The following is a 25,668-nucleotide window of genomic DNA, read 5'->3' as shown; positions in this document are numbered from 1 at the left end:
CATCCAATTCTCACCCCTATGGCGGTTTCGCTGAAATTAGATTTGCGAAAAATGGCCGAGAAGATTGTGTTTTCGGCGTTTTAAGATTAGACGTCGGAACCAGTTAACTCTATTTTGCAGGAATTTAGGACTGGTATAGCCCTTATGTGTATGTGATGCATGTTTGTAATTAATTCATGGCTTGCATGTCATGAGTATGACAATATGGCTGGAGCCACAAAGATATTGTCAATTTGATGTAATGGCCTGCGTGCCAAACTATGATGATCCTATCCGCGACTATGTAATTTTCTTCACTGCCTTACGTTAGTGATAACTAGTCTTGGTGGACTCATCACTAAAGGATGGCATACATGGATCATGGAGATGGAGATCATCATGAGGAACAGTTCGATGGAGATGGAGATCCCTAGAGGAACAATGGGCTATACCGTGTCATATCTGTGTTAATGCCGTTCTTACTATGTTCTACTTTCATGTGCGATAATGTTTTTGTCTACATGCGATGGTGAAGTAGAACGACCCCTCAGCAATGTTTAAGTAAAAAATGCTTCCCCAAACCTTGCACTGTCATGTGTCTTATACAATCGGTGGTGGGTCTATGAAATTAGGGTGCCACTGGTTTTCCTTGACTAGACAGGTTCGTATCGGATACTTATAGCAGAAGGGTTGGTTACTTGGACAAGGTCATCCTAACGGTTAGGGACCTTGGAGCATGAGTAGTTGGGCACCAAAGCATAGAGATGCTACCCAACAAAAAGAGTCATATGTGATATGATTAACAAAGAGTTGCTTACCAATCTACCATGTCTTCTAGCGGTGATGCAAAAGCTCACTAGTAGACTTGTTAGTTGTGGGTCTTGAATCACTAAGTTTCAAGAGAGGGATATTGATTTTAGTGGGAGTAGATTCTATTAAAGGTTTAATATTGTTTACTCTGTCTTGGATACATTGTCTTAGTATTTTGCATTACTTTTGTTGTAGATAAATAGCGCCTAGCAATCAACCATTTACTTTGCGTTCAATTCTTGAGAAAGATAAGTTGAATGGAACAAACTAAGCGGATTGGATCCGCAACCTGAGAATTGTTCTCAGGGCTGAGAAAAAGGAAGAAATTCTAGACACCCCATTACCAGAAGAGCCTGCTAATAATGCACCTGCTGCAAAGAAAAATGCTTACAAGAGAGCATGTGATGCTGATCTTGAAGTGAGTTGCCTTATGCTTGCTTATATGGAACCAGATCTACAGTTGCAGTTTGACAATAGCCATGCAGTGCGCGATATGATCGTGGCGCTCAATGATATGTTCCAGACTCAAGCCAGGACTGAAAGGTTCAATGTCTCAAAGGCTTTTGCTGAAACCAAGCTAGTAGAGGGCGTAGTAGTTGGGCCACATGTGATCAAAATGGTTGGTTACACTCAGAGGTTGGAGAAGTTAGGCTTCCCAATTGGCGCTGAATTAGCTACTGATTTTATTCTCGCATCTCTTCCGCCTAGCTATGGAAATTTCATTGCGAACTACCATATGCATGGGGCGAAGAAGGGCTTGAATGAATTATGTGGCATGCTTAAAACAGCCGAGGCTGATATCAAGAAAGGTGCTGGCAGTAGCCATGCGATGGCGGTCCAAAACAAGCCTAAGTTTAAGAAGGGCAATTCTTGGAAGAAGAAAAAGGGCAAGGCTAAAGATGAGATCTCTAAGCCAAACCCACCAGCGCCCAAGGCTAGACCACCTGCTGATGCTGAGTGCTTTCATTGTCATGGGAAAGGTCACTAGAAGAGGAACTGCATGCTGTACCTGGAATCCATAAAGGATCGCGGTAGTAAAGGTACTCCCGTAGCTTGTACACTTGTTGTTTATGTTACGGATATTTTCCTTGCTAATTCTTATATTAATTCTTGGGTATTTGATATCGGATCGGTTGCTCATATTTGCAATACGATGCAGGGAATGATAAGAAGTAGAAGCATGGAAAAGGGAGAAGTTGATTTCCGCGTGGGCAATAATGCAAGAGTTGCTGCGTTGAACGTCGAGACGATGCAACTCCACCTCCCGTCAGGATTTATTATGGAGTTGAATAATTATTATTTTGTTCCTAGTTTAAATCAAAACATTGTGTCACCTTCATGTTTGATGAAGGATGGTTATTCATTTGCGAGTAAAGACAATGGTTGTGTGATCTCTAAAAATGGCATATTTGTGGCTTCTGCATCCATTGTGAATGGGTTATTTATTTTAAATCTTGAAGATGCTCCTGTCTATAATATAAGTGCTAAAAAGCCTCAGCTTAATGAGTTAAGTCCTACCTATATGTGGCATTGTTGTTTAGGTCATATAAGTGAGAATCGCATGAAGAGGCTCCATTCTGATGGGCTTTTAACTTCGTTTGATTTTGAATCATACGAGACATGTAAGGCTTGCCTGCTGGGCAAGATGACCAAGACGCCCTTCACAGGTTTTCCTGAGAGGGCGGCAGACTTACTAGAACTCATACATACTGGTGTGTGAGGACCAATGAGTACGACAGCAAGAGGCAGATTCCAATACTTCATAACCTTCACCGATGACTTTAGTAGATATGGCTATGTCTACTTAATGAGACATAAGTCTAAGACATTTGAAAAGTTCAAGGAGTTTCAGAATGAAGTAGAGAATCAACATGGCAAGAAAATTAAGGCTTTGTGATCTGATCATGGAGGCGAATATTTGAGCCACGAGTTTAGCAATCATCTAAAGAGTTGCGGAATTGTTCCACAGCTTACGCCACCTGGAATGCCTTAGAGGAATGGCGTGTCCGAGTGACGTAATCGGACTTTGTTGGACATGGTTTGGTCTATGACGAGACAGTCAGACCTACCGTTATCATTTTGGGGATACGCTCTAGAAACAACCGCTTTCACATTGAATAGGGCACCGTCTAAGTCCGTAGTTAAGACACCACATGAGATGTGGACCGGTAAGAGTCCCAGTTTGTCTTTTCTGAAAATTTGGGGTTGTGAAGTTTATGTCAAATGACTTATGATAGATAAACTAACACCCAAGTCAGACAAATGCTTTTTTGTGGGATATCCGAAGGAAACTTTAGGGTATTACTTCTACAACCGATCAGAGGGCAAAGTGTTTGTTGCTCGGAATGGTGTTTTCTTAGAGAAAGAGTTTCTCAAAAGAGAGAAAAGTGGACAGAAGGTGTATCTTGAAGAAGTTCAAGATGAGCCAGTTGGGAAGGACTCTACGAGTGATGCTAATGTAGCAGAACAAGTTGAGATACCCGTGGCAATAGAAACACCGCCACAACCATGAAGGTCAGCAAGAATCCGTGAGTTGCGTGGGGATTTGTTATTGTTAGACAATGACGAACCTGCGACTTATGCAGAAGCAATGATGGACCCAGATTCCAAGAAATGGCAAAGTGCCATGAGATCCGAGATAGATTCCATGGGAAACAATCAAGTTTGGAACTTGGTTGACCCGCCTGATGGAGTTAGACCCATAGAGTGCAAATGGATCTATAAAAAGAAAAAGGATATAGATGGAAACGTTCAAATCTATAAAGCTCGACTTGTTGCAAAGGGTTTCAACAAGTTCAAGGAATTGACTATGACGAGACTTTCTCGCCAGTAGCGATGCTTAAATCTATCCGGATCATTCTAGCAATAGCTGCTTATTTTGATTATGAGATATGGCAGATGAATGTTAAAACAACCTTTCTAAATGGAAATTTAGATGAGGACGTGTATATGATACAGCCCAAAGGTTTTATTGATCCAAACAATGCTAGAAAAATTTGCAAGCTTCAGAAATCCATTTATGGGTTAAAGCAAGCATCTTGGAGTTGGAACATTCATTTTGATGAAGTGGTCAAAGGGTTTGGCTTCCGTCAGAATGAAGAAGAACCTTGTGTTTACAAGAAGGAAAGTGTGAGCGCTGTTGTATTTCTGATCTTGTATGTGGATGACATATTATTGATTGGGAATGACATTCCTATGTTGCAATTCGTAAAGACTTCACTGAATAATATTTTTTCTATGAAGGATTTAGGAGAAGTAGCGTACATTTTGGGCATCAAGATCTATAGAGATAGATCGAAGAGGCTTATAGGATTAAGCCAAGATACGTACATTGACAAGGTGTTGAAATGATTCAACATGGAACAGTCCAAGAAAGGGTTCTTGCCTATATCACATGGAATGCGCTTTAGCAATAAACAGTGTCCTTCGACAGCTGATGAGCGGAAGCGCATGAGTAAGGTTCCATACGCCTCGGCAGTTGGTTCCATCATGTACGCCATGATATGTACTCGCCTAGATGTCTCATATGCTCTAAGTGTTGCGAGCAGGTACCAAGCTGATCCAGGACAGAGTCACTGGACACTTGTTAAAAACATTCTTAAGTACTTGAGAAGGACTAAAGATGTGTTCCTAATCTATGGAGGTGAGGAGGAGCTCGTTGTAAATGGTTACACCGATGCTATCTTTCAAACTGACACGGATGATTCACAGTCTCAATTAGGTTTTGTGTTCGCAATAAATGGTGGCGCTGTAAGTTGGAAAAGTTCTAAGCAGGAGACGGTGACCGATTCTACAGCAGAGGCCAAGTACATTGCAGCTTCTGGAGCTACGAAGGAAGGTGTTTGGATGAGAAGGTTCCTCATTGAACTTGGTGTGTTTTCGAATGCGTCCAGCCCATTGAATCTACATTGTAACAACAATGGGGCAATTGCGCAGGCTAAGGAGCCAAGGAATCACCAAAAGAACAAACATGTACTGTGGAAATTTCACCTCATTCGAGAGTTTGTTAGACAAGATGAGATCAAGATGTGCAAGATACACATAGATTTGAATGTTGCAGATCCTTTGACAAAGGCTCTTCCATAGCCTAAGCATGAGGCGCACATGAGAGCTATGGGTATTAGATATCTTCGAGATTAACTCTAGTGCAAGTGGGAGATTGTTGGGAGTATGCCCTAGAGATAATCATAGAGATGATTATATTGCCTTGTATCCATGATATATTATGAGTTCATAGAATTTCCATTAAAGACAACCTATATTGATTAGCAATTATGTGAATTGTTTGTGAAACTCTTTTACTTGTATGGTTATTCTTATGTTGTCCCTGGTCAGAGTTCGTGTGAGGACACACATGAATAATGGATCAACACATTATTAGTTGATGACTATGTTTCACAAGTCATAGACATGGAGATGTCAAACTAATAATGTGGGCACATGTATGACATAGGGCTGGACTGACCCAACGTGAGATATTGTTATTATCTCTATTCACATCATGTACGTTATGTCCTTAGACCTGAGATTGTTGTATGTATTCAAGATGTGAAATGACCTACTCAGACACTATCAAACGCTACTCCATAACAGGGTAGTTATAAAGGTGTTTTTTTGGGTTTGTCGGGAAACATGCTATGAGACATAGACAATCAAGAAGGAATTTGCCCCTCTCTATATGAGAGAGATATCACTGGATCACTCTAATGATTAGATCAAGAAATGCATGAACGTGCTTGGGTTAAGTGTTAACCTATGAGTTGGACCAAATATCGTGAGGCAAGGGAATAACAAGTATGTGGTTTTGTGGTGGTTCGTCTGATATGATCTTTGCATACGTATTGGAGTTGACATGCCTTGCTAGAGGCCGCTATCAACTAATGGCCGAGTAGGAGTACTCGGGCCATGTCTATGTGTGCGTGAACCCATAGGGTCGCACGCTTAAGGGGCTGTAAGCCTAATTCAGATTTGATTCGATTTAGACAAGGCTTAGGGTTACTAATGGGCCTCCAACTCGGGAGCTCATTAGGGACGCCTATAAATAAGTGGGGTGGGCAACGGGGCTAGGTATCCACGCCATTTTGGCAGCCACCGCTGCCCATCCTACACCCGCGCCTGCTGCTCCTCGTGGACCTAGCAGTCCAGAGGCGCGACGCTTCCTCTCTGTATGTGTGGATACCTTGGAGTTGATGCATCTGGAGCACAAGGATGAACCGCACGAAGGGGATGGACATACGGACGACCTTGCAACTGCACGGCACTGCTACGATGCGTACGACTACATCGAGTCGCTTTCGCTGCACCTGCGCGTCTAGTGGTAATCCCATGATCTATAACTAGCAGTAGATCCTAGTTTATGAGGTCGAATTTTTTGTTTTCTGGCTAGCGTAGCATCCTCATAACCCTACAGTGGGATGGCAGGGCCACGGTGAGCCGCGAGCGTGGCGGCGCTCCGATGACGACGGCAGCTAGGGCAATGCGAAATGGGGCTTTACCAAGGCGCAACGTGAGGTAGTAGTGGTTCGTAGAGATAGAGGTGGCAGAGCTGCGGTGGTGCTCAGCGAGCTCGGCACAGCGTTGTGGAGAGGCAGAGCGAGCAAGAGGGAGTGAGAGCGGGCAAGTGGATGGAGTGGAGGGTGTGCGGCATTTATGCGCACACGCTGGCCTGACCGGCCGGGCCAACGCCGATGTGCTGCCGCCATGTGGTGACCACAGCCTGTGGCCGGTCGGCCATTGCCGGGCGCGTAGGCGCGGGTTCAGTCGCTATGATCAACGACTGACAGCGTCACTTCAACTCCACGTAACGCCTAATCCATTCATCCAATGCAAAAACTCCAATAACAAAAATTGTAGAGCTACATGCCAACTACAACTTTGCTTTAAGAACCATCATCTAATTCTCACTGGTTAACAAACTGCACTGCTCCAAAGTAAGGTACTTTGAAACTGAAAATTATTTTCACACTTAGAAAATTTCACAAGTCTCGAAACAACATTTTGTTGATACTTGTGAGCTATTTTTGAGCATGCTATGCACTGAATTAGACCTTTACCCAAAAAGTAAAAGTTGTTACCCTAGTCAACTACTACAATTTTTATTTAGGTCACACAGTCATGCAAACACTCTAAGCTGCTGTTCAACTTTAGTCAAACTAGTATCATGAAAATGACATTTCAAATGAAATCAACACTTAGAAGCACATTTGGCCTATGTCATGAATACAAACATTATTCCATTTACCATTTTAGATGTGTCTAAGGTGTTTTCATAACCTCACAACCATCTCATACATTGATTATACATGATTGCAAGCCTAAATATATATATAAATCAACATTTCATGTGACAATGTATAAGAATGAGATGAAATTTCATATGCTCATTTTTATGACTGCTTGGATGATGCTTGTGTCCATAAAATATATATGCCAAATGCAATGCTTAACACAGATGTGTTACAATGTCGGCCGATGCTCTTGCCGCAGGCTCGATCGGCAGTTGGGTTTTCGGAGCCATTAGTGGCCACCTCACTACCAGGTTTGCCTTCATAGCCACCCACAAAGGCCGCTTCCTGAAGCTGCTCACAAGCGGGTACGGGTCCAAGCCAGAGGACATCGAAGCCTCCTCAGGACGTCTGGCTCGTGCGCGCCAAAGAAGATGCCAGACGAGCTAAGGCTGATAGGGCCACATACGAGAAGTCAAAGCAGACAACCTTATGCTATCAGGAGGAACTATAGGCGGGGTGAATCGAAGACCACCGGGTAGACGATATCACTCGGTATTTTTGTTTTGAAACCATCACTCGATAATTTTTAGCTGTGGAGAATAAAAAGGGGGTATGTCTACTCATCAACACCTAAGTGTTCTAGGGGCATCCAACACCTGAGTGTTGGTTGCTCAGCAAAACACTCGATTGAAAAAAAAGCGAGTGTTTCTGGTCCCAGCAACACTAGATTGTCATGACCACTAGATTAAGATCAAAAGAACCAAATAAAACTTATCAAAATAATGCAAAATATAATAAGTAAACAAAACAAAAAAAAATTAGGCAAATTATTTCTATGGACGCTAAATTGGAAGATTTCAAAGGAAACCAAATAAACATACTAAAATTAAAAAAACAGATAACTGTTCAAGTAATTTTGACCATTTTCAGTTAAGTACAATCAGTTTACACAAGTTGAACACAGAAATTACACCCAAACCAGAATAGTAAATATAGTCTAATAAGATATAATCCGTAACTACTTTCCATCAACATGCATGGACCCAACGGTCTTGGCTGAAACTAGCTGAAAAATACAATTCTGATTGAATTATTGTGAAAAAAATACTATTATGATTGAATTGTTATGAGAAAAAAATACTATTTTGACTGAAAAATCAGTGAATAAGCCAATTTCTGGGTAAGCGTCATCGCGGGGCAAAGCGGCTGCTATTTTTACGCAACCCAATGCAAGGGACAAGGGGGCGTTTAGTTCCCACCGAATCCAAACTTTGGCACTATGCAAAAAAAAGATTCCCCATCACATCAAACTTGCGGTACATGCATGGAGTACTAAATGTTGACGAAATCAAAAACTAATTGCACAGTTTGGTCGTACTTTGCGAGAGGAACGTTTTGAGTCTAATTAGTCAACGATTGAACAATTATTACTAAATACAAACGAAACGCTACAGTACACTACAGTGCTGACACAGTGATTTTGGTTGTCCAAAATCGGGCAACTAAACAAGGGCCAAGATGGGTGGCGTGTGGGCTTGTACCGTTTCAAGGGGGAGACGCGGTCTCCAACACTGGAGGGACGGACCAGGATTCGGTGCAGCAGTAGTTACTACGGCAAGATAAGCAGTAGCAGCATCTCAGCCATTCAAGGAACCACCGATGGCTAGGATCAGATCCCCTTTTCTCTCTCATTTTTTCTCCACCATGTGTTATCGGTGGTGGATGACTGGATGGCGTGAAGACGTGACGTGGCGGGGAGTTTGAGTCGGTGCTGCCTCCGCGTAATTCGAATGAGAGTCGAGGTCGGAGTGGCGAGCGAGCGCCGGCGGCCATCAAGTCGGTGACGGCGGCACGGCAGCAGTCCCGGACGGAGATCGGATTCGAACCGGCCGGCGCGTAACTCCCATGCCGAGTCGGACTCCGCCTCCCACTCCGATCCGTGTCCGTGAGGATGGTCAGTTACCCGCTCCATATATATCGCGGCGGCGGGGCAGCGACGCCGTATCTCCACATTCCACATTCGATTCCGTTCCGCCGCGAAACAAAGCACCAGAAGGAAGATGTGTTTCGCCGACTCCAAGCGCCCTCTCGAGATGGTCCTTTACGACCCTGCCGCCGCCGCCGCGTCCCAGTCCCAGCAGCGCGCCAACAAGCGGGCGCGGCAGGACGAGGCCGCCGCCGCCAAGTCGTCATCGTCGTCGTCGTCGTCGGCGGCGGCGGCGGCGTCTGGTGCGATGGTTCCGTACGCGGGGATGACCATCCTTGACGTCGCGCCCATCAGTAGCGCCCCGCCCCTGCAGCTACGGCCGCCGCCGCCCGCTGCGGCTGGCAGAGAAGAGCCCCCGTGCCTGCGCAGGCATTTCCTCGTGGCGCTGGGGCTCCGCGCCGACCTGCCCGTGCACTTCATCGGCGACAAATGCGTGACGAGCACCGACCTGGACGCGCACCAGAACCGGTTCCGCATCCCGCGCGAAGGTGTGGACCGCCGCCTCCGCCCGATCCTGAGCCTCCAGGAGCTCGATGCCGCCAACCTCCTCGAGGACCCATCCCCGGCGCCGAGGAAGAAGCGGCCGAGGCAGGAGCTGCAGCTGCAGCAGCCTGGACCGTCAGAGCCGCAGCAGGATGGCGCCGCCACTGAGGGTCAGAAGGGGGAGCAGCAGCTGCCGCCAGGCAAGAAGGTGAAGAAACCCAAGAAGAAGGGGAAGGTGCACGGCGGGCTGCGCGTGAAGCTGGTGGGCCTCGACGCCGGCGCCAAGGAGCTGCGGATGTCGCGGTGGGAGAGCAGCCTCGGCACGATCGTCAAGGGGGAAGGGTACCTCCACTTCATCCGGCAGTGCGGGTTCAAGGAGAGGGACAACGTCGAGATCTGGGCCTTCGTGCAGCGCCAGTTCCACCTCTTCGGCGCGGACGTGTGCGATGACAGCCTCCTGCACCTACTCGTCGTCAAGAAGCAAGAGGAACCCCGGTGCTGCTACTGCCGTGCCTGTGCCCCTGCGCATGTGCCACCTCCCAGTCCCAGTCCCAGCTCCAGGCTCCAGGCTCTCGTGCCCGGCAATTGAATCCACCATCAGAATTCGCGACGGTGGAGAGCAGGCAGGACCCGATCAGATATACTCCTATAGTTGTTTTTTTTTTTTCATTTTTTTTGGGTTCTTTGAACACGGTTTATTTGGCGGGCTAGCTGGCTAGCATATGAAGTACTGTTATGCCCCCTTGGGATGTTTGTATTGAGACCATGGTATTGGAATTGGAAATGGCGGACCCCAATTCTACCTGTATGGATGGTTATGGTATTGGAGTCTGGAAACTGGGCTCGATTCCGTGAGATATTCCCTTCACCTAGCGCGACTTCGAAGCAATACCGAGCCCAAGACCCCGTATTGGAGGGAATCACATCTCCTTCTCCGCTCGTCGTCTCCAGACTCCAAACTCCACTCTGCTCGTCGTCTTGAGCTCCGGCAATGGCCCCTCCGTCCCCTCGCAGCCAGCCCCTTTGTCCCCTTGTCGGAGCTCCTCCACCCCCTCACGTGCCCCGATGAAGAGTGGTGAAGGCAGAGATGGGGAAGATGAGTCGTGGCTGCTCGAGCCCGACGCGAGATGAGGATAGGCGGGGTGGGGCGGGTGTCGTCACAGCGGCCAGAGGCGGGCAGGCGGGTGGCTCCTGTGCTCCCTGACCGGGTGAGTGCGCGCCTGCGGGGTGGATCTGGTGGGGAGCTCGACCGCTAGTGTAGGTGGAGTGAAAGGGCGGGGTGGATTGGGGCTCGTCGCGAGATTGGGGAAGCGCTGCCTGGCCGGGCTAGGGTCGAGCTCCTCCACGGCCGAGCCAGGGTCAAGCTCGAGCTCCCCCATGGCTAGGGCCGGGGCTGCCTCCGCCTCTGCTCTCGAGGCCGAGGCCACCTCCGCCTGTGTGCCTAGCTCGTCGTGCGAGTGGTGCCGCAATGGGGATTGGCCGATTGGGGAAGAAGACAGGGAATTCCTCGATTATGTACATCCAAACAGGAATTGGCATTTGATGCGACACTCGATTCCAGATAGAAAATTCATCTACATCTAAACAACAGATTTGGTATTTAGTTCATTTTCAATACTGGGTCTGATTTGGTATTTGTACCAATTCAATTCCAGTGTCTCCAATATCTACATCCAAACAGACCCTTAGTAATAGTAGAATGTCACTACGCGCTACTAATGTTCAGGAATTATAGCTTACCAAATGTATCTTTTTGCATTGGCATTTGCCATGTTGGTTGGCTTTTTATGAATTCCGGTTAACGCGAAAACTCAGTATGCACTTAGGCAATTCAAAATGAAAGCAAGTGGATCATATATTTCACTTCATTGAGGGTCCTTCAGGTTAGATTAGGCCTCGCAGCATCAACCACGCGAGCTTCAATAATTGTTTCTTTTAGAGATCGATTTTGCGTATCATTGTATTAAGGAGAAGAGTTTAAACAAACATACAACGCGCTTCTATCGAGCATCGAAGGAGGTCGACCTAATACAGCCGAAGCTGGACCATCCTAGCAAAAGACCTTTGTTTCGATATTACTTAAAATGAAACCACCAATATCGATGCAGCTTTGTGACCTAGGAGGTGGCCTTGTGTCTTCGTGGCTGTCTAGATGGACCCTTTCCAATGGCGGGGAAGAGCGTGTCCAACGCCTCGGCGTTGGATATAGTTAGGTTGCTGTCGAAGAGCTTATCAAAGGCCTCTAGGTTCGATGCGGATGGCGCTGATGGACCCTTGGTGTAGCCTATACGCTGCATGATCAACACCTCACCTCGCTTGGAAGCTAGCACTCGGAGAGGCTCTGAGCCGCCAACCGCCTGCTCTGCCACGGCAGCACCGGCTTAGCAGGAGGCTACTTGGGAGGCCCGCGAATCAATAGAGAGTCCCTCTTATGTGTGACATTATTGATAAAGTAGTCTTGACAATGTTTGGCGGAGTCGTCGTTGTCCACAGCCTGGTGGGTACCCACCGGTGGTGAACTGGGAGGGCCAACATCCACCATGAGGTCGACTGATCCGAAGCCTAGAGGGTAGCTGAGCTCCGTGTGTGTCTTTAGCAAGTCCACTGTCCACTGAATGGGGCACAGGGGTGGTGTCCACAGCTCACAGGAGACCGCAGCTGGGTCTACAACTCCTGTAGCTAGGGGCGCTGAAGGTGATGGCAGGCGCTCAAGGGAAGGACACACAACAATCCAACTGTCGACGAGTGAGGCTGCGAACTCCTCAACCATCGGGTCCTCCGAGATGTCACGATCATGCATGGCGTCCAGGTACAACGTGAGCATCAATGGGTCGGGCTCAACGAAGCCCATCTTGTTGGTCAGCCCACCGTGCATTGCCTGAGCTCTAGCAGCGACCGAGGTGAAGTCTGGTGCTGTCTGGGTGGCCCTTGTCGACCACCTGTGACTCTCGATGATGACACTCATTGCCGTGGTGTTGTCCCCCTTCAGTCGGCGCCGACGTCTCCAACGTCTCCACCGTCTACCGTCGCGCGTAGTCGCACCTATCATAGCTCCAGGCCCGGTCGGCATATTGCCCTGAGTATGCGGCTGGTTGCCCAAGATACGCTCCTAGACAGGTCGTCGTTGTCGGCCTGTCGAGGCACCAAATGTGCCAGAGCTAGAAGGAGGCAATGTCCGTCGCCGCTTACAGTCCCGCACAAGGTGTCGGAACCCCTTGCATCAGAGGCAGCGTGGAGGCAACTTGTAGGTTGCCACCCTGTCCGTGGTGGAGAGATAGTTAAAGCACTTTCCGTTGTAGGGTCGAGATGGTGGACTAGATGGGGATGAATAGTCTTTTCTAAAATTAAATGCGTCGGCTAACCGAGGTAAATGCGGAATTAAAACTAACGGTCTAGCAAAGACTACACCCCCTCTATCTAAGTTCGCAAGCACCTTATAAAGATCCTAATTATGCAATAAAGGTGCCGGGCTAGCTAGAGCTCACCTAATCAATTCTAGAGCAAGGTCACACAAACCTATGCACTAGTACTTTGCACAACCGGGGAGCTCCTACACAATCTAGTAAGCAAAAGCATAAAGCTTCTATGCTCACTAGCAATGCTCAATAATAAGGCAACTAATGTCAAATTAGAGAGCGCAAATTACTTAGCTACACAAACTAAGTAATGTGACTAAAAAGGTTACTCAAACCAAATTTATCACGCAAAGGAGCTACTTCTATGCTACACAAGAAAGAAGGTAACTAGGAAGCTACACAAGCTAACTAATTACAAGAGCAACTACACAAGCACAATGTAAATGAAGTAAATATAAGCTTGTGTAACGAGGATGCAAACCAACGAGAAGACAAGAATGATACGGTGATTTTTATCCTGAGGTTCATGTGCTTGCCAACACGCTAGTCCCCATTGAGACAAGCTCCAAGGTTGTCGCTGGTCCTCCTGCTAGTGGTGACCCATAAGTCACACTCTCCCACATAGAGTGCTTACCACAAGCTCTAGCACTTGACCCGGTCGGATCACTTGTCGCCCTTCGCATCTCACTCTACTAGAGTTGCTCTTCATGGCTCCCATGGGGTGAGCACAATCCCCCTCACAATCACTTTTTAGAGCTCCACACAATCTTCTTTGCATGCTTCGACGGAGACCACCACCAAGCCATCTAGGAGGTGGCAACCTCCAAGAGTAACAAGCACCGTCGGCTTGCAACTTGCACCTAGTGCCACTCGATGAAATCTCACAATGCAACTGTCGGTGTTTCGAACAAACACCAGCTAGTAAATTTATAATTGCTGCAAATTAGGCCCGGATGGTGCACTAAAGGACATAAGGTTTATACTGGTTTGGGCTGAATGTCCCTACGTCCAGTCTGCTGCTGTTCGTGTTATCAGTACTGAAAAAGGTTCGCAGTAGGGGGTACAAATGGTTGAGAGAGGGGAAGGTCCCAAGTCTTTGATGAAATGGTCGAGAGGACGCCAAGAGCTCGGTCGCTGCTTGGCTGTGTGTGATGTGTCGAACTGATCCCCCTTTGTGGGGTGTCTTGCCCTCCATTTTATAGACCAAGGGGCGAGCAGGGGTTACAGATGATAGAAAGAGGAAAAAAACCAAAGGCAGAGAAAAGTCCTTCGAGGGCGCCTAGTCTTCCTTTTCCCTTAAGCCTGCCCTGCTGACATGGCAAACCACGCCAGGGATAGCATGTTCCGTCGATCCTGATAGGGCCAGGCTCTGACTTCATTTCAGCGAGTGGTCTTGTCCCATCCTCCCCGGCGGATGGTGCGGTGCGGTGCGTCAGGGCGCCGAGCCATGACTCTACGGGGAGTAGATGGGGAAATGACTATACGCCTATCACTGTAGATAATGTGAGTTCTTCCTTGGATTGTAGAGGTTGTTGTATGCCTATGTTAGTATCCGCGCTCGAGGGCTGATGGCGGCGCCTACAATATTGTGGGACAAAAGTCAGCGCCTACAACACTATTTGAGCACTGTTAGGTCGGAAAGGGCTTAAAGCACCCGTCCCATCATATCCTGATGGTACCTTCTTGCAGGCGTGCAGGGCATTGTCCTTGGTACTGCGGTTGACTCGAATGTCCTGTCGTACCCTATGTTTGTCAGCATGAAGGAGCAGGGTGTAATCATCGGGCGAGGCAAAGCTAGCCCTTAGTCATCGAGCGAGGCGGAGCCCACCCTTGGACGTCGGGCGGGTCAGAACCAGCCCTCAGACGTTGGGTGGGGCGGAGCCAGCCCACAGCCATCGGGCAGGGCAAAGCCCGCCCTCAGAGGTCGAGCAAGGCGGAGCCTACCCTTGAACATCGGGCGAGGCAGAGTCTAGCCCTCATAGGTCGGGTGAGGTGGAACCAATCTTCCATTGTTCGGGCAAGAAGTATAGTAGCGTTCTTGTCTGACTGGAAGTGTCAACGCTCAACGGTTATTAGTTCCACCTCATTGGGTACCCCAATATTAGGTCCCCGACAGTAGCCCCCGAGCCCTCGGGTGATTTGGATAGAATCGCCCAGGGGGTATTTTGACTTGCCAAAGGGTGCGCGCGAGCGCATCTGACCGGTGTAGCCCCCGAGCCCCTAGGTGATTCGGATAGAATCGCTCAGGGGGGTAATTTTGGACCCTTCGTGGGTAAGGCTATGAGATTCGGTTTTTGTTAGCTGGATAGTTTTAAGGGAACCCTAGTATCCCATTCGTAGGGATCTCATCTAGGGTCAGCCTAGTTGGGACTCGATTATGGATCGAGGCTCCCCTGATGCTCGTGTACCTGAGTCCTAGTCGTTTATGGGCCCATCCCTCATTGGGGCGGCCATCGAGACTGTTGAGCCAACCCTTGGACTCCTGGGCCTAGGCGGGCCAGAGATGAAGCTTTTTGACTCGTATCCCCTTTGTGGAAAAAGAGTCTGGTCTGTTGGGGAAGGTGAACCGTCCGGTGCGATTCTGGTGGGAAAGGATAGGGATCATGGGCGCGTATCCTGCAACATGACCCGATGGTGTGTCGTGGTAGGTTCGGAGATCGAGGCAGATGGTTGCCCTTCTTGCATCCGTCGCCCCTATAAAACTATGGGGTTCTCCCCCAAAGTTCCGTACTTTGGCTCCTTGCCTTTGCATCTATAGTCCCGCCGCCAATCGCCTAAGCCTCCCGCACCCATATTGCTACCGTCGTCCAACTTGCTTCCGTATCACAGCCACCGTCGAGCTCACATCCACCCCCTTTCTCGTCGTTTCAATGGAGCCATGGTGCAGATCCAACATTACCCCTCAGTGCCTGGAGGGCCTCATCTGCCATGGCCTCCTTCACCCGTTGTTCGCCATCAAGGAGTGACGGCTGCCTGGTGATGAGGACAAGTCATCACCGCCCGAAGGGTATGTGGCTCTCTTCCACAAGTGGGGATTCACCGTACCTGCTCATAAGTTCCTTTAGGGGCTACTGGAATACTACCAGTGCAGCTGCAGCACCTTAATCCCAATAGGATCCAGCATATTGCGGTGTTCATCGCCCTGTGCGAGGGATTCCTGGGGATTAGTCCCCACTTCGATCTGTGGTGGCATTTCTTTACCATCAACCTGTCGAAGAAGCAGGTCAGGAAGCAGGAGCTGAGCGTGCTGATGGGATGTGCCCGCATTCACCTGCACAACAACCGGGCGAACGACTACCCATTGATGCATCTGTCGACCTCCAAAAAGGGGTGGCATTCGTAGTAGTTTTACATCAAGGACGACGTGGCCGCCCCCTTGCCATCATACTCTTGGTGCCTTATCGAAGAGACCCCGGGGTTGTGGAAGTGGGGTGTCATGGACAAGGACAAGAAAAGGATCAAGGACCATCTCGTCGCCCTCCAAATTCTGAAGGAGAGGGGTGTTAAGGGACCGGGGATCATCAGCGCCTACCACAGGCGGAGGGTGGCACTGCTGATGAGCCGCGCGCTCCCCCTGTACCTAATGGTGCTTGGGACGTCGCCTGAAGGGATGACGCTCACCGATGAAGTACTCCCCCCATAGAAGTGGCACAGCGGATCAAGGAGGCGATGGAGCCTTAGAAGGACACCACCGACGTTGTCCTTGACTTCGTATATCTAGTGCCGAGACATCCTCCAATGCAGCCATAACTAGGGTTCATTGATTTTGTAAGTTCCCCTTTCTTGTGTCTTTTCTTTACTTGAATTTCTGACCTTTTGACGCTAACCTCGGGATAGCAGGACCAGCCGAAGAGACTCGTCCTCGACGATAGCCCAGCTCTACTGCCGAAGAACCAGATCTTGGCGATAGCGAATCGCACCGTGGCCACGTGGGATAAGAGGACAAGGGAGCTCAAGAAGAAGGAGATGCTACAAAAGCAGCAAGCACGAGGTCGAGGAGAGGAGACAGGAAGTGACGACGACGATGAGTTTGATGAGATAGTTGCCGATGTGGATTGGGATGTCCGGGAGGGTGAAGATTCGCTGACAGGCACCTAATTATCCATGTAGGGACCCTCCCTGTTCCACGTGGGGGGAAGTGAGTCCATGAGGCCGGCGGAGGTAGGCCAAACCATTGGCCCGTCTTCGAGGCCGGTGGGAGCCGGTGGATCCACCGCTACACCTGGGGTGCCAGCGGAGGATCGGTGGATGGGGGGAGGTGGATCTACCGCTGCCGCCGAGGTGCTAATGGATGGGGGCGGCTCTACTGCCATGCCCCACGAGCTGATGGGGTTGGGTGGATTTGCTACCATGCCCGAAGTATCGACAAAGAGGGACAGCTCTGTTGCCGCGCCCTCAGTGGTAAGGGAGATGAGCCCCCCTGCCCAGGAGTAGGGGACAGGCTCAAAACGGTCCCACCCAGATGAGTTGGAGCAGGGATCTATTGGTTTGTCCCCACAATGTTCCCACCGCCGAAAAGGGCCAGAGTAGGAAACTGATTCCCCTATTTTCCCCCCTTCTTCTTTTTTTGTTTTTCTGTTCTGACCTTATGCCTTTTACCTCTTGTAGATTCTTGCGATGGGGTCATTCTTTGAGGCTGGCACCCAAGAAGAGCGTTGCTCTTCAGGCGGGAGGGATGTCATCGCCCGACGTCGCCCCTGTTTTGGGCAAGAGCGGAACCAATGTTGCGGCCTCGTTGGCCGGTCAGGTGCCGCCTATGGTGGCACCCACGCCCTCGGTGGGTCAAGCAGGCGCCGGGGCTAAAGAGGTTCCCTCAGGGGTTGCCGAGAAGACGATGGTAGAGGTGACACTGCGGCCTACGTTGGAGCAGATGGGGCTGCCACCCGCGCTTGTGGCGCCCTCTACGGTGGGCGTGGTGCCACAAGCCGAGGCCTCAGTGTTGCAAGCGAAGGTTGCCACGACCATGCCAAGTCAGGAGCAACCGGACACAATCATGGTGGTGTCCGAGGGGGTGGTGCAATCCATGCCTCTGGCAGCCTAGGCGACGAAGCCCGAGGTGGGTCAGACAGAGGAGGACATGGCCGGAGGGTCCTCGGGCACCGTGGCGGTGGCAGAGAGGACCAGCGAGGGGTTACCCTCAGCCCTAATTTCAGAGGGCAGCCGCTCGCCCGCGTGGGGTGAGCCACCGCTCCAGTGGATGGATCCTCAAGACCCAACGATGCTGCCGAGAGCATGGAGCGGGAGAATCTCAACATTGGGTTCTCGGCTATGATGGATGCCTTGAGCTAGGCTAGGGGCATCCTACATGATGTCATCATTCCCAATGGCCGGGTATCCACTTGATCTTCTCCCTTGCTTTCTTCTTTCTCCATGTGTTTTTGTATTTTCATATTTTTGATATCGGTCTTCTTTTTAGTCCCTCATTGCTCGTAGCCGGGACAAATCTCGGTTCCTCTATGAGCAAAAGGTAGAATGGGACCGCATCGCCGAGGAGGCCCTACTGCGAGGAGATGTGGGCATGTAGCTTGCTGGCACCCAGCAGCGGGAAGCCGAGGCGCGTCGGGACGTAGAGGAGGTCCATGGAATGTTTGAGGATCTATCGGTGAGGGTGAAGCAGGACAAAGAGGCAGTCGCCAGGGTCTGAAAGGAGCGGGATGAGCTACTCCAGAAGGACATCGATGCCAGCTAGCGGGCCATTAAGCTCCTGGTGGAGCTGGAGACAGAGCGGGATCTCAAGCAGAAAGTCAAGGATAGGTCCGCGGTGCTGCGGCGGAGTGTGGATCAGGATGCCGAGGCCATTGCCCGGCTGTGTAGGGAGCGAGATGAGCTGCTCTAGACTATAGAAAGGCTCCACTCGGAGCATGGCATGGTCCACAAGGAGCATGACTAGGCCATCCGAGAGTGCTACGAGGCATATCAGGTGGTCAACTCCCTCCGGGCAGATCTTGGAGTCATGGTGACCCAAAGGTTGGAGGCCGAGAGCATCTCTGCCAGGCTGGGTAAGGAGCTCGCTAAAGTGCGGGGGATTCTTTAGGCCGAGAGTGATGAGCATGATCTTCTACGTGCTGCCATCGGGGTGGTCTTTGATGACCTAGGGGTGACGCAGCCGAAGGAAACCAGCTCTCTTGCGGCTCGTGCCGCGAGTTTCATAGCGTGGGTGGGCTAGCTCGAGGAGGACGCCTTTCACACTAGGATCACCCAAGCCTTCACTGTTGCCCACTCTCGTTATGATTGGGAGATCAATTTGGAGGTAATGAGCCTCGGCTTCACGTCTGGCTATGAAGACTCCAAGCTAGATGAGATTGAGAAGGCGGTGACTCCCATTGCGCGAAACCTGGTGAACTGGCTGAAAGACATGGTTCTCCCTTCGAGGAAGTAGTTAGTTGAATAAGTTTGATAAACATTTACCTATAATATGTGGACAAGTGTTGGTACTTTCGTGTCCAAAAATAGATTCATGATTTTGTTTTGCAATTTTGTTTCGTTCGTTTGAGCTTACTTTTCCCCTTTTGCATTTAAAAAAAGGTTTATGCGATCCGATCTTTCTGTTCGTTAAGACTTGTAGGGCCCAAGGTGTTTAGGAGGAAATTTTGATTGTGCCGGTGAGCAAAATTACCATAGCCATCTGGGCGTGGGCTTTTTACAGTCTTACCTATCTGTTCCTCCGAACCTTGCCGCCAGTCTCAATGTGAGGAAAAGGTTCGATGCAATGACTGTTTTGAACAAAGAAAGGAGGTATTTGTACCTTTATCAGCCCCCGAGTGAGACTAACCCCTTGCAGTCGCTTGGGCCGGATGTTACTGGAGACTAGAGTGAGGGTAGCGAACTTTTGCATTCGTGCGCACCCCTTACTTAGGATTTTGGCGATCGCTGCGTGACCGTGCGTTTGGTCTCATTGCTAGCCTGACCTTCCTCGAGCCTCTATGAGCGGTGGGGGTTCGGGCAAGGGTCGGCTTGTTTGGTGATTATCGCCTGTCCATGGTTTCCGCAACTAGAAGGGTTAAGACGACGTCGCTTGCCTCGATGGCTCGAGTGACGCGCTTTATGAGCTCGCTAACAAGGATGTTCAGACAGAATCCGATCTCGTTGCTTTGCGATAGGGTCGGCAAAGCCCCCGAGTGGTGTTCCATTGCTCCTTGGCCCACCTTCTAATAGATTCCCCTCAATGGGGATTCTATGGGCTCGGCTAGAGGCTAGATTGAACTAGAAGATTGAGATGACCCTATCCGCCTCAATGCGGGATGGGCAAAGGCCGCTGAGGCTCATCTGTGTTTTCTCCCCTGGCTTTGGTTTGATGCAAGGCAGCCCAGACCCTTTGTAGGTCAGCCTTCGAACCTCAGTCTCTCGATCTTGGATTGAGCAGCTCGAGCCCCCGAGCCCATTAGGGTCTGATAGGGGTCGGCTGAGTTTCGCGTGTTACCCCATCCTCGGTTTCCATCACTGGAGGGGCTAAGTTGACAACACTTGCCTCGACGGCTCGAGTGTCGCGCTCAATGAGCTCGCTAATGGGTATGTTCGTGTGGAATCCAGGTCCATCATTCGCTGATGGGATCGGTAGAGCCCTCATGTGGCATTCCACTCTTTCTTAACCCGCCTCCCAGCAAATGCACGAGCCATTCGGTAGGCTCAGGTGGCCCATTGGCCTCTCCTTGATGGAGATTCTGTGGGTTTGGCTTAGGGTTAGAATCGAATGAGAAAGGTCGAGATGTCCTTGTCCACTTTTGAGTGGGGTCGGGTAAGGCCACTGGAGCTCATCACAGTTTTTCTCCCCTGGCTCTGTTTGACACAAGGCGGCCTCAAGCCCTTTGCGGGCTAGCCTTCGAACCTTAGTCAGTTGCCGCTCATATCAAATGAGGTGGGCGCCGCTTCGTGGCGTGACATGAAGTGTTTTGATGCGAAGATCGCATATGCAACATTTGGATGATGGGATTAATGTGCGATTTAATTAAAATGAAAGCGGGGGTCGGTAACGTTACCTTGGTGGTACGAGCGATGAGAAGCTCTTACTGAACATGTCCGTGTGGGTTTTGAGTCCAACGTTTGCGATGGGGCCGGTGTGACCTACACGAGCATCGTGATTTTCCGTTTCTATCTCTCGATGGTGATTCAAGCCATTCGATTAACTTTTAAGCAACCTGGCAGTTTCTCCTTGAAGGAGTTTCTGTAGGTGGACCCCTCCAAACCCCTCTAGAGAAGGCAGATATAGGAGCTCGGAGTATGGGGAACTATGAATTCGATTATGCTGGTGAACGAAAACACTGTAGCCGCCAGGGCATAGGGTCTAGCGGTTCGTCCAGTTCTTACTCAAAGTTCTACACCCGCACCCCACATCTCTGGTTTTTTAAACATGAGGAGGGGTCAGGCGATGAGGATGTCTAAACCAGTAGACACCCTTGGCAGCCCCGAGCAATGTCCATGCCCTTGCCGTTGTCGGGGCTGGACGCTCGGTAATGAAATTAACATGCAAAGTAAGTGAATAGAGGTGCTTATCTTTTCAGCGGTCATTCGTTCATCATTTTACCTAGGCCGTCCGATTGACCCAGGAGGCCTGTTGGGCCCCTAGATAGGGGTTCCGTTGTCGGGTCATTCCATGGTCCTGCCTGGGGAAGCGGAGAGTCGCATGCATGCGGGTGCGCCCTGATTCTCGTGTCCGGAGCATGGTCATGGTGGGGCATGCCTAGGCAACGTCCTATTTGACCAGCTAATGTCTCGTTGACTAGAGCGCATCCCGTCGGTCTAGGCGCATCCCCTCGAATTCCCGCCAGTATTGATTTTCCATCTGCATTGAATAGGGGAAGAAATAGAGTTTTTCATCCCAACCTTTCGCCTTTCCTCACCTGCTACGCCTCTTCCTTAAATAGGGAGGGGGAGGAGAGTTTTCGTCCCACTCCTTCGCCTGCTTATGAGCCGCTGCCTCTTCTTCTTCCTTTCCACCAAATGTGTTCGCGTGTCGCGGTGGTTCCTAGGTGAGAGAGGGTAATGCCAGGGAGAGAAAAACTCATGGATCCGCTCATGAATCCAGAGCATGATGTTGAGCTAGAGGTTATCCAACATAGATGAGATGGCGTCGGCCGCCTTTATCGAGAAGAGGCCGCCTTCGCCAAAGGAGGAGGTGGACTAGAGGGTGCTGAGCGTCATCAGCTTTATCGTCATTCGTGGTGGCCGTTCTTTAGCGAAAAACACCCCCATGCAGACATTGTTGTCAGGGTTGGGGCTGATGATGTTGGCGTAGTCCCTGGATGCTCCGGTGGAGGTGCCATTGTTAGGGCTATGGCTGATGATGATGGCGTAGTCCCTAGATGCCCTAGAGGAGGCACCACAGTCGCCGACATGGTGCTTGACATTGCAGATGATGGCGCCCTTGAGGATCCTATGGAGTGGTAGGACATCGCCGATGGAGAGCTTGGCACGACGACTGTAGTAGTAATCGTAGTAGGGCTGGTCAGAACTGTAACTGTAATCGAATAAGTTTGTGGGGGAGCCCCCGAGTAAACAACCTTCTGTATTGATGAATACACCAGTCCTTTTTGTGATGAAATTACTTTGTAAGCGATGAATTTGTGCAAAAAATGAATGAGTTTTCAACTTTCGCTACAATAAATAGCTTTTTAGCCTTTCTCCCTCTTTTTGTTAAAGAGATTTTGGTGCCTTCCGACCCTTCCCATAGTTAAGGTCGCAAAAAACTCGGCGTGCGGGAGCACCAACTCTGATCACGCTGGTGAGCAAGGAGGCCATAGCTATGGGGGTGTGGGTTTCCCATAGTCCTACCAGTTGTACTCAGATTTTGTTCCTAAAATCCTAGCCTTTAGGATTTACCATGAGAAAATGGGCAAAAACATAGAGAATGTTTTGCAAAGATAACACAGAGAGTGTTTGCAAGAAAGAGTATGCCTTTATTTAAGGGTAAAAATGATGTAGCTACTCAATGTTCTAGGCATTGGTGAAGACCTCGCCGTCGACAATTTTCAACTTGTAGGCGCCCGGCCAGAGTATTTCTGTGATGACGTAGGGCCCTTCCCAAGGCGAGGAGAGCTTGTGATGGTCCTTGTTGCTCTATATGAGGCAGAGAACTAGGTCCCCGATGTTGAAGGCTCAGTCCCACATCCGTCAGCTGTGGTACCGACACAACGCCTGCTGGTACTTGGCCGAACAAAGGAGGGTGATGTCACGGGCTTTGTCTAGCTGGTCCATGGCATGTTTGTGGGATGCTTTGGCTCCCTATTCATCATATGCTTTGATTCTTAGCGCTCCATAGTCGAGGTCTGTCGAGATGATGGCCTTAGAACCGTAGACCATGAAGAAAGGTGTGTAGCTGGTGGCCCAGCTGGGAGTTGTCCTTAGGCTCCAGAGCACCACAGGGAGCTCGACAACCCTACGTGCGCCAAACTTATTCAACCGGTTGAAGATACTAGGCTTGAGGCCCTATAGGAGCATGCAGTTTGCACGCTCAACTTGCCTGTTCATTCAAGGGTGTGCGATGGTAGCCCAATCGACTCGGATGTGTTGTTCATCGTAGAATCGAATGAATTTCTTGCCGATGAACTACGTGTTGTTGTCTGTGATGATGGAGTTTGGTACTCCAAAGTGATGGATGATGTTGAGGAAGAACAACATAGCTTGCTCGGATTTGATTACGGAGATTGGCCGAGCTTCAATCCATTTTGTGAACTTGTCTATGGTGAGAAGCAGGTGGGTGTAGCCCCTGGGTGCCTTTTTGAGAGGCCCAACTAGATCGAGCCCCCAGACCGTGAAGGGCCACATAATGGGGATCATCTAGAGTGCCTGGGCCGAGAGGTGAGTTTGTCGAGCGTAGTACTGGCACCCTTTGCAGGTGCATATGATCTGCTCGATGTCAGCTATTGTAGTGGGCTAGTAGAAGCCCTATCAGAATGCATTCCCAACCAAGGTCCTAGGCATGGCTTGGTGACCGCAGACCCCACTGTGGATGTCACCTAGCAGAAGCTTCCCCTATTCGGCGGGGATATAGAGCCGCAGGATCCTAGTGTGGCTCCATTTGTAGAGTTCGCCTTCTACAAGAATGAAGGATTTGGTGCGACATGCGAGCCATCAAGCTTCCATCTTATCCATCGGTAGCGTGTCATGGAGGAGGTAGTCGAGGTAGAGTGTTCTCTAGTCATCTAGAGGGTTAGGCTCTGTCGCTGGATCCTCTTCAAGCTCCATGACACCGGGGCCGGGCGGAGCCATCATTTGGTTAGCACCCGGGGCTAGATCAAATGGGCCATCATCGGCCCTCTCTAACCCTTTGTAGCGCACCAAGGGTTTGTGTTGGTTGCTAGTGAGGATGCCCATCGGCACTGGTTTTCGATCGGACGTTGCTTTTGTGAGTGCGTCGGCCGCCTCGTTGAGGTGCCTTAGGATGTGATTGAGTTCGAGGCTGTTGAATCTATCCTCTAGCCATCGGACCTCTTGGCAGTATGCAGCCATCTTGGCATCATGGTAGCTCGACCCCTTCATGACTTGGTTGACGATCAGCTGGGAGTCGCCCTAGATGTCGAGGCATCGGATGCCCAACTTGATGGCGATTCATAGACCATTGATGAGCGCTTCATACTCGGCCACATTATTTGATGTGGGGAAATGGAGATGAACCATGTACCTCATGTGGACCCTAAGGGGTGATACGAAGACCAGCCCTATGACGGTGCCCTTCTTCATCAGCGACCCATCGAAGTACATCGTCCAGTACTCTTGATCGACGACCGCTGCTGGTGTCTGGACCTCGGTCCATTCTATGATGAAGTCAGCCAACACCAAGGACTTGATTGCCATTCGGGAGGCATATGTGATGCCTTGATCCACCAGATCAAGTGCCCACTTCATGGTTCTTCCCATGGTGTCCTGGCTCTGGACGACCTCGCTAAGGAGGAACGACATCATGACCATCATGGAGTGTGACTTGATGTAGTGACATAGCTTCCTCTTGGTGATGAGGATGGTGTATAGGAGCTTTTGGATCTAGGAGTAGCGGGTCTTAGAGTCAGATAGTACCTCGTTGATGAAGTACACAGGGCATTGCACCTTGAGCGCGTGCCCCTCTTCCTCCTTCTCCACTACCAAGGAGGCGCTGACTACTTGCATGGTGGCCGCTATGTATAATAGGAGGGGTTCTCCACTGCTTGGAGGAACTAGGATCAGAGGCCTTGTCAGAAGAAGTTTGACCATGTCAAGTGCCTCCTGGGCCTCAGACGTCCACTCAAAGTGGTCGGCTTTCTTCAAGAGTTGATAAAGGGGGAGACCTCATTCACCGAGGCGCGGGATGAATCGACTGAGGGCGGTGAGACACCCCATGATTCGCTGAACCCCCATTATGTTCTGAATTGAGCCCATCCTCATGATGGCCAAAATCTTCTCCTAGTTGGCCTCGATGCTACGCTCAGAGATGATAAAGCCGAACAGCATGCCCCTTGGGACCCCAAAAACACATTTTTTGGGGTTGAGTTTGATGCTATTTGCTCAAAGTTTCACAAAGGTTTGCTCAAGATCAGCGACGAGGTGATCAGCCCATTTGGACTTAACTACGATGTCGTCGATGTAGGCCTCAATGGTTTGCCCAATGAGGTCCCCAAAGCATCTGAGCATATAGCGCTGGTACATAGCTCCAACATTTTTCAAACTAAACGGCATTGAGACATAGTAGTACGATCCAAAGGGTGTGATGAAAGATGTCACGAGCTGGTCGGATTCTTTCATCATGATTTGATGGTAGCCAGAGTATGCATCAAGGAAGCAGACGATTTCGCACCCCAAGGTAGAGTCAAATATTTGGTCTATGCACGGTAAAGGAAACGGATCCTTTGGGCATGCT

The 25,668-nt window shown here is 49.9% G+C and overlaps 1 protein-coding gene across 1 annotated transcript; it reads left to right on the top strand.

Annotated features, from left to right (window-relative positions):
• The first annotated feature begins 1,219 nt into the window (after positions 1-1,219).
• LOC136452686 (uncharacterized) lies at positions 1,220-1,811 on the top strand. The gene has a single exon (XM_066453272.1). The coding sequence runs from the start codon at positions 1,220-1,222 to the stop codon at positions 1,775-1,777; it is 558 nt and encodes a 185-aa protein (XP_066309369.1). The 3' UTR covers positions 1,778-1,811.
• Positions 1,812-25,668: the final 23,857 nt, after the last annotated feature.

This window comes from Miscanthus floridulus, chromosome 5, assembly GCF_019320115.1.
Source record: "Miscanthus floridulus cultivar M001 chromosome 5, ASM1932011v1, whole genome shotgun sequence".
NCBI lineage: Eukaryota > Viridiplantae > Streptophyta > Magnoliopsida > Poales > Poaceae > Miscanthus > Miscanthus floridulus.
This window is presented reverse-complemented; position numbering and strand designations above follow the sequence as displayed.

What these genes read in the sequence shown, in the direction of transcription:
- LOC136452686 (XM_066453272.1), top strand. Translation starts at nt 1,220, where the DNA reads ATGCTTGCTTATATGGAACCAGATCTACAGTTGCAGTTTGACAATAGC.